This window comes from Fusarium phalaenopsidis (genome assembly GCF_050370095.1).
Source record: "Fusarium phalaenopsidis strain FUZ10S chromosome Unknown contig_32292, whole genome shotgun sequence".
Taxonomy (NCBI): Eukaryota; Fungi; Ascomycota; class Sordariomycetes; order Hypocreales; family Nectriaceae; genus Fusarium; species Fusarium phalaenopsidis.
Genome location: NW_028145410.1, coordinates 2,343,109 through 2,355,304, shown reverse-complemented (window position 1 = coordinate 2,355,304; position 12,196 = coordinate 2,343,109). Strand labels below are relative to the sequence as shown.

Genomic DNA, 12,196 nt, shown 5'->3' with positions numbered 1-12,196 from the left:
AGAACAATGCTTTCAACGCCCTTCACCGTTCGCGCCATTCATGTATCCTATATGATCGCTCTCCCTCCCCCCCTTGCACCTCTTACAAGAAGCCCTTAGTGAGGCTGGGCACCCGGCTAAGGCTGCTCTTCCTCTTGGGAATGTCAACGACGGACACATCGTCGCCTTCGCTGACCCTCCAGGGGCCCATGCGACTCCGGACGCTGCCGATAACACTTCCTGATCCCTTTTCGTTCCGTAGGTTCTTCCAGCCCTCAAGCTCCCGCTCTAGGCGGAGCGACTTCTCCTTCTCCTCGCGCAGTTCGCGCTCAGCTCGTCGAGCAGACAGCTGGTTGTTCGACTCGGAGGATTGTAGCTCCTCGATCGTCGTCAGAAGCTTCTCGACCTTGTCGCGCATCCTCGAGACGTCCTCTGAGAGCTGCGCGTTCTGCTTATCCTTGCGGTCAATCCGCCCCTGCAGATCCTTCACGATACGGTCCACGTTGCGGACAGATCGCTGGGACTTGCTGCGTTCAGTCTCCTGATCCTCAAGCTGAGACTCAAGCTGTCGACAGTTAGCATCGGTACTGGTAAATCTAAAGGACAGCATTACTCACCTCCTGGATGCGCTTGTGGAGGAACTTGACATCTTGGCTCGCGCTGGAGTAGCCCTTGGTCTCAAGGTCAATCAGCTTGAGTTGCGCCTCATTCAGGCTCTTCTCCAGCGACGCCTTCTGCTGCTGCAGTTGGGCGCTGGTCTCACGCTCGACCGTGACATCCTTCTGGACTTCGGCCACCAGAGCTTCCGCTCGCCTCATCTTCTCAACAGCAGCAGCGGCAATGTCCTCCTGCTGGGCAAGGTTCGACTTGAGATCCAGGATCTCCTTGTCCATGTTGGCCGCGTTGCGAAGAGATGGGCTCTCTCCCTTGACAAGATCCTCCAGACCAGCCTTGGCCTCTTCGAGACGTGCCTCGACGTTGCGCTTCTCCCGCAGGAGGAGGTCTCGCTCTGCGGCGATCTCGTCCACTGAAGAGCGGAGAGTTCGGACTTGAGACAAGAGTGAGACGACCTTGCCTTGGGCCTCATTGTGCGCATTCACCGCCTCGTCGCGGGAGGATGCAACATCAGCCAGGGTCGACTCCAGGCGTGACTTTTCCTTGGACCAAGTGGAACTGTTGAGGACCTCATCATCCCACTTGGATCGCAGCTCGTCGAGCTCTTCTCGAAGTCGGGTGATTTCAGCTTGCTTGAAAAGCTTCTCCTCGCGAGCAAGGTCAAGTTCGTTGGTGAGAGTAGCAAACTCAGCTTGGTACTTCTTCCGAGTCTGCTCCATGCTCGACTCCTTGTCCTCAATCTCCATGGCGCGTTGGTTGCGGTAATCCTCAAGCTCATGCTGGAGACGCTTCTTGGCCTGGATAGCTGCCTCCAGATCGGTCGAGATATCTTCCACCTTCTCCTCGAGACGCTGGTTCTGGTGTTGGAGGTCTTCGATGGTGGCATCCATCTTCTCACGCTCAGACATGACCACAGCATACGTATCCTCAGCCTCCTTGGCCTGCGACTTGGCAAACTGCTCAGCACGGCTGGCTTTAAGGACAGCGATCTCAGCCTGCTCAAGCTTACCGAAGTACTCGTCGGCACGGCTCTTGTACAGGTCCAGGCTGGAAGTGACGTCGATGAGCTTTGAGGTCTCGGCGTCGAGGCGAATCTGCAGGTCGGCAAACTCCTGAAGAAGTTGGTTCCGGCTCTGAGCCTCTTGCTCCCTAGCCATCGTCATCTCGTCAAGGTCAGACCTAACGTCACGAAGCTCAACCTCGGCCTTGGCTCGATCATGTCGCAATCGCTCAAAGTGAACCTTGATGTCGGTCAACTCGGCCACAGCGTCCTTGTGGCTGTGAACCAAGGCCCTGCGCGAATCCTCTTGACTGTTGAGCACTTCCAGGATCTCTTCGTGTGTTCGGGTCTGAATGTCTCGCAATGACAGCTCGCCTGATCGAATAGTCCTTTCCAAGGCAGAAACCTTCTTGTTTGAGTCATCAAGCATATCGTGGAGACGGTTGTTGACTATCTCGAGCTTCTGAATCCGACGCAGAGAGGGGCTCTGGTCGTCGTAGTTCTCTGGAACGGGTGTGCTTCGGTCAATCTGGCTTTGGAGATGACGGTTCTGCATCTCCTTGAGTTGAAGCTGATTCTGGAGCTCCTCAACCTCAGCCTTGAGATCCATGCGGTTGTTGAAGCTCAAGGTATCGACTGTACGGTCAGATCGGGTGGAGTCTTGAAGAGGATCAAAGTCCTGGAAGCGGCGCGTGGGAGTCGAAGTGTTGGAGTAGTTTCGCGCATGAAGCTTGGCTGCTCTCCTCTGGGTCGGTGACCCTTGGAATGGCGCCTCGTTGAGATGGATCTCTTCAAGCCTGGGTCGAGTGGGAGAGGTGTCGTTGCGAGATGCCCTTAGCTCAGCCAGCTGATTCTCCGCGTTTGTTCTCGCTGCTGTTTGCACACGGAGGTTCTGCTGGAGCTCCTCGACCTTCCTCACCAAGTCGAAGTTTTGGATGAGAACCTTCTCGTCGGTGCCGTCTGATTGAGGAGGAATAGGGGCTTCCGGATCAACCGTCCTCAAGACATCGAGCATCTGGGCCCTGAGATCTTCGAGTTCCTTGTCTCTTGAGTCGAGAGAAGCTTGAAGTGTACGGACGGTAGTTTGTGCCTGAGTTCGAAGTTGCCGTTCCGACTCAATGGTTCGGTTGGCTTCAGCCAGCTGAGCTGTGAAGGTCGAAGTGGCCTTTTCGGCATTTCTGCTTGACTTGACCTCGCGAGCAACCTCGTGGCTGAGGTCCTCAAGGTTCAGTTGCAGCTTCTCAGCCCTCTTCTCGAGGGATGCAATGGCGATCTGAGATTCACCCAATTGCTTGTTGAGCTTGGCGTTCTGCTCCTCGAGCCTGGCCTTTTCACGTTGAAGAGTCAGGATCTGACTACGAGAAGCCTCACTGGCGCGAGAGCTTGAGCGTGCAATCTCCAACCCCTTTTGCTGAAGCTTGTTCAGCAAAGCTCGGTTGTCGTTTTCCGACGCCATCAAGCGGCTCTTGACAGTGCCCAGTTCCCGTTCGAGTCTCTCTTTGGCCTGGTCGTTCTTCAGGCCAAATTCGCCCGACTCTAGGATGAGCTTGTTGAGGTCTTCGATCTGGTGGTTGAGCTTGGCACACTCGCCTTCAAACCATTGAAGCCGTTCTTGTGCCGCGTCCAGATCCTTTCGAAGGCTGTTTTCACGTTCCCGTGCTGCTTTGGATGCTTGTCGCTCACCGGCAACTTCGGCTTGCACTCGCGCCTCCTCTGCTTGCGTCTTTGCTGCCCGGAGTCGTCGGATTTCTTGTCTGGCCTCCTCACGCTCCTGCTCAGCCGTTGCTCGAGCCTCCATGGTCCGCCGTAGGGTATCTTGCTGAGCATAGAGTTCCTTCTCGATGATGATCTTTGACTCGTTGAGACGGTCGAACTCGTCCTTGAGCTCCTGATATTTGTGCTCGCCGAGCAGCTGCACGTCATCGCGAGACTGCCGTTCTCTGCTCAGTTCCATCTGTGTCTGGTACAATTCATCCTTGAGATCCTTGATTTGAGACTCGACCAGTTGGCGATTTTGATCAGCCTGTGCGTCCTCTGACAAGCGTCTCTCAAGAAGGTTCTTGGCGTCCTCAGCTTCTCGCTCCAACTGGGATTGCTGAGACTTCATTGCGACCAGCTCAGCTTGAGCGTCACGGAACTTGGCGGCAGTCTTTTCCATTTCAGAAGTCAAAGACCTCTTTTGGTCCTCGAGAGACTGCCGCTCGCTCTCAAAGTTCTTCTTGTCGGTTCGCAGAAGGGCTAGTTCGCTCTCCTTCTTGCGCACAAGGTCCTCGTAATCGGTTGACGTCTTCGACAGCTCCTTAAGCTGCGCTTGGATGTCACGGTTCTCACGGGATAGCGTCGACTCGCGGATCTTACTGGTTTGAAGCTCTTTTTGGGCCGTGTGAAGCTTCACTTCCAAATCTTGGTCGATCCTGAGCAGCTTTGTTTCCAGATCTTGAACCTTTCTCTCCTTCAGGGTCAGCTGACTTTGCGCCACCTTGATTTCGTCTTGGAGTGCAATCTCCTTCTCGGCCTGCTCCGCTTGCTTCTGAGTGACCTCGGCGAGTGAGTCTTCAAGCTCGGCAATCTTTGCATTCAGACGGCCCTTCTCTTCCTCCAGCTTAGCGATGAGGGTGGCGGCTTGCTCAAGTTGTGAGCGATAAGTCTCGACCTCTCGCTCGGCACGGTTCTTGGCCTCCAACAAGTCGTCCAGCTCGTCCTCTAGTCTTTCTTGGTCTTCGATGGCACCTGCAAGCTTCTCCTCAAGCTCAGCTTCTCGGAGCTGGAGGCGCTTGAAGATCTCTTCCTTGTCCAAAGCAAGTGCTCGTTCGCTCTCAAGCGTCTGCTGAATACGCATCATTTCAGCATGGCAGTTGCGACGTTCCTCCTCGAGCTTCTGGCGGTTCTCCGATTCGAGCTGCATCTTCTCATTGAGCTCTTTGATCATGGCATCTCGCTTCTTGACCTCGGTTGCTGTGCGAGTGGAACCGAGCAGAGGCTTCATCTTCACAATCAGCTGCCACCAGGGGTTGTCTGCCAGATCCAGGTACACATGGAAGTTTCTCTGAATAATCCTGGTGGCCTCGGTCCGGAAGAGTCGCTTGTAGGCTGCGCGTCGCTTGATGAATCCTCTCGCAACGGACTGAAATCTGGCCATGATCTCGGTAATGAGAGCGTCTCTTTGTTCTTCGAGTTCAGCGAGCACGCCCGCTCTGAAGAAGACCTTGGTAAGACCAACCCGGTACAGGGCCCGGTCGAGCCCAAGCTTTTCAAGCATATGGGCAGCGACCGCTTGTCCCTCAAGGTATCCCCTGGGAAGATCTTGGCAGAGCACCTCGTATCGTTGTCTGAACTCTGCAAAAGGAAGTCGGTTGGGGAAGCCTGTCCGAGCAATTCTGATTCCTTCCAGGACACCATTGCAGCGCAGCTGGTCGAGAACAAGCAGGTTGTTGAACTGTTTCGGTTTCTTTTTGTGGTTGGGAAGAATGCAACGGACGAAATGGGGATGCGTCGAGTTGAGCTCTGACATCAGACTGTGAAGATGCTCTTTGTGCTTCTGGGCGACTGTTCGGAAAAGCCCCTTTTTGACGCGACTTCTCCCAGTACCATGGTCATCCTCTGACTCAGCACAGTCGGCAAAGAGGGCCGCGATGTGCTTGTTTGTCGAGGCGGCGAGAAGGCGTGTGACATTATCATTCAAGGGGTCCTTGTTCTTCTCCAGCCACCCCTCGGTGGAATACTCGACCTCGGCGGCGTAGTGCGTAAGAATGAAGCCTTGTCCAAGACGGGACGGCCGGTATTTGGCAGACTTCTTGTCCCATAACGAGTTGAGTTTCTCGGTGAAGGACTTGTCTGTGGCCTTGGGCATAACACAGTCTTCGTCCAGGCAAGAGAAGACACCGATAGGGTTTGAGAGTTCAATCAAGTCGATGGTGGGTTGGAGATCGCGCCCAAAGTCAATGAACTTCCACTCGATCTGCTCTCGGGCATATTCCTCCTGCTCCAGGACAAACATGTGGTGGTTGAAGAACTGCTGAAGCCTCTCGTTGGTGTAGTTGATGCACAACTGTTCGAAGCTGTTCTGTTCGAAAATCTCAAATCCAGCGATATCAAGAACTCCGATAAAGTGCGAATCATCGAGACCCATACCATTCCGGTCAAGTTGACGGTTGATTCGGGTGACAAGGTCGCCAAATCCTCGTTCGTATATGCCCTTTGACAAGGCATCTAGACCTAGCCGAACCTGCTCAGGAGTCTGGACCTTTTCAACCCATTCACGACCAGCCTTGACCTTGGGATGGAGCAGGCCCTGAAGGAATGGTTCTAAGGGTACACCGAGCAGCTTGCAAACCTTGGCAGCCTGGACCTTTGCGTCTGGAGCGAGGCGGGCCTGATCTGCAGCTCGACTCTCCTTGACGACGTTGATGTTGCCCAGATGCAGGACAGCTGCCACAGTCCTCAAGATTGATGCCTGATCCTCATTGGTGAATCCCATGACGTCAAAGGCCTCCATGAGTGACTCCCACTCCTCGCGATCTGACACTCCCACAATGGTGTCATGCCCGTCTCGCGTGTAGTTGAAATCCTCAACGCCAAGCCCGTCAAGCATGAACTCTCGCTTGGTGCTGTGAGTGGCGCCTTTCAGAAGCTGGTAGAAAACATGATAGTTTCGCTCGTGAGGGTTGATGTGGACGACTCTGGACTTCTCCAGAAGATACCAGTTGATGAAGGCTCCGCAAATGGCGCCATTCCGGGTGAATTCAATGCGAATAAACTTGCCGAAACGTGAAGAGTTGTTGTTGCGCACAGTTTGGGCATTGCCGAAGGCCTCAAGAATTGGGTTGGCTCGCAGGATTTGCTGAGAAAGGTTCGAGTGCTGCCCCTTATTCTTCAGGGCCGAGTCTGACTGAGCAACGGCGGCGAGGTACTGGATGACCTTTTTTGTATTTTCGGTCTTGCCAGCACCAGACTCTCCCGTCACCAAGATGCTCTGGTTCTTGCCCTCCTCAACGAGGTTCCGGAAGGCCTCATCAGCCATGGCGAAGATGTGAGGCTTGGTATCCTCCCGGCTTCGTCCCCGGTACATGTTGATGTAGTCGTTGTTGTAAATAGGTAGCGGCGCATACGGATTGACCGTGACAAGGAAAAGTCCCGAATATGTATATATCAGATCGGCCTGATATCTCATGTGTAGGTTGTGGACAACGGATGCCTCGTTCAGGTGTGTCAATTCGGCCATATCGTTTGCTTTATCGAACTTGGCGGGGTTCACTTTGTCGACGCTCTCGGCATCGACCTCTCGTTGCTGAACACCAGTTAGCAGATGCGGCTGGCTGCCAGCTAGGATGTGCTTACAGTTCCATCGTCGCATTGTACAAGCAGCTGGTTTCCCTCCAGTTCCTCCACAATCCACCCGCGGACGAAAGCCGCCTGTGGATCCTTAACCCATACATAGCGTTTTCCAGAGAAGTCGTTTTCACCTTCAATACCTTTGACTGTATCCGAACTCCGCCTCATCTCTTCTGTCTTGATGAACGACGGCGCGAATGTTGTCGACGTCGGTGTTCCGCTCTTGGAGTCACTGCGATGCTGCCGTGATACGGCCCCAGGCAGGCCCTGGGATGCTGATACCGACCCATTCGAGTATGTTCTGTTGTGCGGAGGTGGTGTCGAAAGTCCGGGGATTTGTGAGGGGGAGGAGAAGATGGCAGATTTAGGTCGGATAGCTTGGCTCGCAGCGGGCGAACTGGAAGGAGCTCTCGCAAAGGGATTACTGCGCCGATGCGTAGATCCAGCGCCGTTGAAGGCCATGGTAAAGCGACCGCATCAACAGCACCTGGCGTTGTGGGATCGTAGAATGGTGTGTCGGACTCGACGTGGGTGGTGGATGTACTTGCGCAAGTAAACAAACTTGGCAGGACGGGGAATAAGGGGAGCAAGAAGCTCAATATCTTCGTGTAGAAAGTAAAACAATAAAGGACACTTGCGCTCCGAGTGAATTTACCCCTTCATGAGGAATGTCATCAAGCAATGCAATGCAAGTCTGGGGTTAAAATGCACCTTGGGCTGCGAAGGAACGGGCCAGTCGCACTGATACATGTGGTCGCGTTGCCGGGGCCATTGGAGGTCAAAGTAAACAAAGCTAAATCACGTGAACGACGCAATGCGGAACCGCCGCGCTAACCCTAGCCGGACTAGTCGAGCCGCAGCTCTGAAGAAGCGACTGAATTTCGATCTTGTCGCTTCACCTCTCACAAGATCCCTGTGTCGCGCGTCTCGTGGCGATCAATAATTCTTGTGCTTTTCATCCTCAGCGATGCCAGGCACCCCGAGCCTTACTAACCGCATTAACTGCTTCTCCCTTTAGATTCGACCTTGATAAGTCTAGAGCATTGTCTGGAAGGACGACACCCATTCTCCTGATCCGCCAGGCTCGACACCATCGCAAGCGACTCGCGCACAAGATTAAGTAGCTGTCCTACCAAGGCTCAGTTCTCGCCGCTCCTCTTTTACAAGACGAATTCGTCGGCCCCTTGACTGCGTGGCAACCTAGATGTGCTTGGCTATCAAACCAATACTGGAATCACCAAGAGCTAAAAGCTCTTCCCATCGTAGCCAAGATGAGCTTCTACGGTTCCGGCTATGGGCCTCCCCATGGCTACCAAACATCACAACCCTATGAATACCCTCCAGGTCAAGCGTATGCTGCGCCGCCGTTCCTCACGAGTGCAACCTTGGAAGACCAGCATGCAGCTTATAGCCATGGCACTGTGGAAGCCTACAAGTACAATCACACCGCCATACCTGGATTAGGTATGGGCTTCTCTCACGACACCGCGCCATGGCAATCTGCCTGGCCTCACGGCCCCGTCGAAGCGCAAACCGGACCGAACGACCCATCCCCGATGAAACAGACTACCGCACCTGTTGGACTCGCGACAAAAGACCTTCACGTGGCGCACAATAAGCAACACGGCTCGGGCACCGACGATGATGCGATGGAAGAGGGAGAGGTCAGTGAAGGAGAGTTGGAGGATATCTATGAGCCTGGCGAGGTTGACGTTACCAAAAATGGTGCGCGCGATCCGCAAAGCCTAGGACACAAAGCCCAGGTTGGCTACCACGATACCAGGTCCCAGGTTCCTGCAACTGCGGCCTTGCCAACCAACGCATCCTTCAAGGAAAACGCCTGGAACGGAGACCAGCCCGCTCGAGACCGCTCTGGCTCGTACTCGCCCTATCTCTCACCGCGCGAGATACAGTCGAACGGCCTCGAAAACGGCGCGTCATGCGCTCGTGCGTACCCCCCTGCTGATATTTATTAAACGACGTTCTTTACTGACTTTGCATAGAAACACCACATAGTGATGGGCCCCCTCAAGTTATCGAACTTACGAGCCCAAACCGCCCCCAACATGTCCATGTTCGTGACAGCGAAATGGGGCAGACGCAAACAAGCCAGTCGGACAAAGTGCTGTTCGAGTTCAAGAAGCGGGCCCAAGACGCAATCGTCCGCCTCTGGCCGCTCAATGTGCGATATCAGAACTATGTTGAGGAGGGGGTGGACAAAACAGTTCTCGATCAACTGTTCATGGAACTGGGCCTCGACATCACTACCCATGCCCCAGTTTTGGAAGAAACAAGGGTGCTTGCAGCACCCGAAGCTACGGACACATCGAGCAATGCGCATAATGGAAGCAGCCACTTGATGACAACAAGCAACACCGATGAGAAGTCGGAAAGCACAGATCGAGCCAAGGACAAGTCGGAAGAGCGAAAAGACCGAATAGCACGGCTGCTGGCCGCGAAGGGTTCCAAGTCAACTGCAACAACTGTGGACGACAACAAAACTTCAAAGACTTCTGCGGACGCCTCTGCCACAACTACTATCAGCAAGCCCGAGAAGACTAAATCTCAATCGGAAAAGTCCAAGCTGATACAGCAAAAAATGGAAGCACTCATGAAAGCGCGGGAGGCGAATGCAAAAGCAACGCAGGCCCCCGCCCCTTCTATCCCTGTTCCATCATCCGCTGTGACGCCTGAATTGAGCGAGACACCAAGGGCTGTATCCCCTGATGCAATGAACCTCGACGATCAGCCAGTGGCCGTACCGGACAGGACTGATACAGCCTCGGCGCCCTCAATTCCAGGGCTGTTCTTGTCGTCCAGCGCGCCATCACCTGCCCCTAATCAACGCAAGCGGCCTGTCGCAGCGGACCTCAATGAGCAATCTACAGCTGCCGCGCAGAAACGCCCCTTTGGCCAAGCGCGTGACTCGCAGCCGTTCCTGATTGATGTCAGCGATGACGAAGACGATGCTGAGATGGAGATCGATTCTCCTGAGCTTCGACCCTCCTCGATCCAACGGCCCACGACGCCTGGCTCAAGAACTATTTCCTTCCGTGACCATCCAGCATTGCCCGACAGCGCATCTCACCGCGCGGTTTCTAGCCCCAAGGCAGTGGGAACTCCAACATCCAATGTTAATAGCAAGGTCAATTTGGAGAACATGAACAAAAAGATCGAGGATATGAGACGGAAAATCGCTGAAGCGGAAGCTCGTAAGAAGGCAAAGCAGTCCAACAACGGTTCACCTTCTCTTCCTCAATCCCAAGCTCAATCGAAGGAGGGCAGTGTCGATGCCGCCTCTGAGCCAACCCCTGCTGTGTCGACGCCCGCAGTGTCGACTGAGCTGGGATCGGGTACTGCTATTGGTGAGGGCCGTTCATCCACACCACTTCGTCGCCGCCCGTCTTTGAATGCGCTCGAAACCCTACCCAAAAACAGGGCCCGAGATCAACAAGCGAGACCTGCACTTCGCGCTCGAGTTGCCAGTGAACGCCTGCCCATCTTGGAAGCCCGTAGGAGGGAACAGACTGTTCGGCTGGAGCACTTGCAATCTGAAGTCGTTAGGATCACAAAGGAGATTCAAGATAGCTTGGCTGAAGAGGAGCGGCTGAAACAAGATGCACTGCAGTCTGAATCTGAACCAGCTTCGCGGCCAAGCGAGCCCGAACCAGACGCCATCCAAGGTGAGCCCCCGGATTCGGAACACCAAACGAGAAGACGAAGCGGACTAGAACTTGCGCCTGAACTCGCTTCATCCCGGAGACTAATCTCTCGCTCAGCTGAACTAGTGCCGGACCTGCCTGCTGCGGATGATGCTGTTGTGGAATCTCCGGGACAGAACGACGCGATCCATTCAAGTGACGAGGCCGATCAAGATGCATCAATGGATGAATCCTCAAGCAGTGATATGGCCGAGGCTGCAGAGGCACCTGAAGCAATCCAAGTCGAGTCCGCGACAAAGGAACAGGCTGCCGTCGAGAGCATTGCTGATGAAAATCACCATCCATCTACACCTAACACTCCAAGCTCCGCAAATCACGCACAAGCTCCTCTTGAGGGCACACCCCTTGGAGATGCCCATGGCGATGATGCAAAGCTGGAAGAAGATGTTGCTATGGAAGAGGTGGCGGGTGACAGCAACGATGAGAACGAAGTTGATGAGTCCTCGGATGAGTATGAACCAACAGAGGCAGGCATCGAACTGCCATCTCAGCAGGCCCCTAGCCATCCACAGTCCCCGGCCAGCCAAAGCAATGTGGCCGATGACACGCTCCTAGAAACGACTGATGCTGACATGCAGGGCGCTTCGGTCACATCGCCCATTCCTCACACAATTTCAACAGGCAATGGAGAGTTGGGATCTGATGACATTGGAGAAGTAGACCACTTGATCTCTACCATTCACCACAGAGCTAACGCCAAAGCAGGTCAACGAAACCATGACGACGCAGGGAGTGCCGGAAACTAATGGCCCTCGGTCATCATTCATCCCGTACGAGACACCTCTTCATTACTTCAGGGCGTATCGCTTTCACCCCCAGTTCGAAGAGTCAGTGTCTGGGGGCCTGCGATCCTTGACATACAGCAACAAAATCGACGTGAAAAAGGAAGTATGCCCTGATCAACTCACCGAAGGGAGCTGCCCAAGAGGCAACGAGTGTCCATTCCAGCACTTTGAAGAGATGCAAGCCCCGGGTACGTGTCACTTTGGCTTACCATGGGAGAAACCACAAGCCGAGGCGAATGCCAGCGGAGGGAACGCTAACGTGCCAAACGGCAACAGATGACCAGATCCTCCTTCAGCTCGGTGCCTATGGTAACTACGAGGGGGAGCAGAAGCAGGATTACGTTGCAGGACTTCGCGAACTGCTCACGGACTTCCGCAACCGAAAGGTGAAGGACTTCCAAACAATCAGTCAAGGCATCATCGAATACCGCGCCAAATTCCATGGCGACAAGTCGAAGGTCCTTCCTCTAGGTGGTGTCACCTTATAAGGGCGTTCGTGAGAGTATCCATTCCCATGCAGACAACCCCTTTCCAACTCGTAATCCCGCCTCTGGCCTTGATGATGCCATTCCGCCAGCCACCATTGCACTCTTGGTGACCTAGCGGTGATGGGCCATCCCTCAATTGCCACGCTTCTATGGTTGCGCCAACTTTCGCCTCTCGTTTTCTTCTTTACCGCTGCCGGCCTTGGCGCGTACACGATACCCTCTTGTCTTGTTCCTTTCTCGGCGATATCTATTTTTATCTATTGCAGTAGACTGGCG

The 12,196-nt window shown here is 54.3% G+C and overlaps 2 protein-coding genes across 2 annotated transcripts; one reads left to right on the top strand and one right to left on the bottom strand.

The window, feature by feature from the left end:
* Window positions 1-82: 82 nt before the first annotated feature.
* LRP88_05019 (uncharacterized protein) lies at window positions 83-7,387 on the bottom strand (the record flags this gene model as incomplete). The annotated part of the gene is made up of 3 exons (XM_083241583.1): window positions 83-544; window positions 597-6,881; window positions 6,932-7,387. 3 exons carry the CDS (start codon window positions 7,385-7,387, stop codon window positions 83-85), a joined length of 7,203 nt encoding a protein of 2,400 aa, XP_083102731.1.
* Window positions 7,388-8,196: 809 nt separating this feature from the next.
* LRP88_05018 (zinc finger CCCH domain-containing protein) lies at window positions 8,197-11,920 on the top strand (the record flags this gene model as incomplete). Its single annotated transcript, XM_083241582.1, has 5 exons — window positions 8,197-8,872; window positions 8,929-10,608; window positions 10,705-11,303; window positions 11,353-11,620; window positions 11,709-11,920. 5 exons carry the CDS (start codon window positions 8,197-8,199, stop codon window positions 11,918-11,920), a joined length of 3,435 nt encoding a protein of 1,144 aa, XP_083102730.1.
* Between the last annotated feature and the right edge of the window lie 276 nt (window positions 11,921-12,196).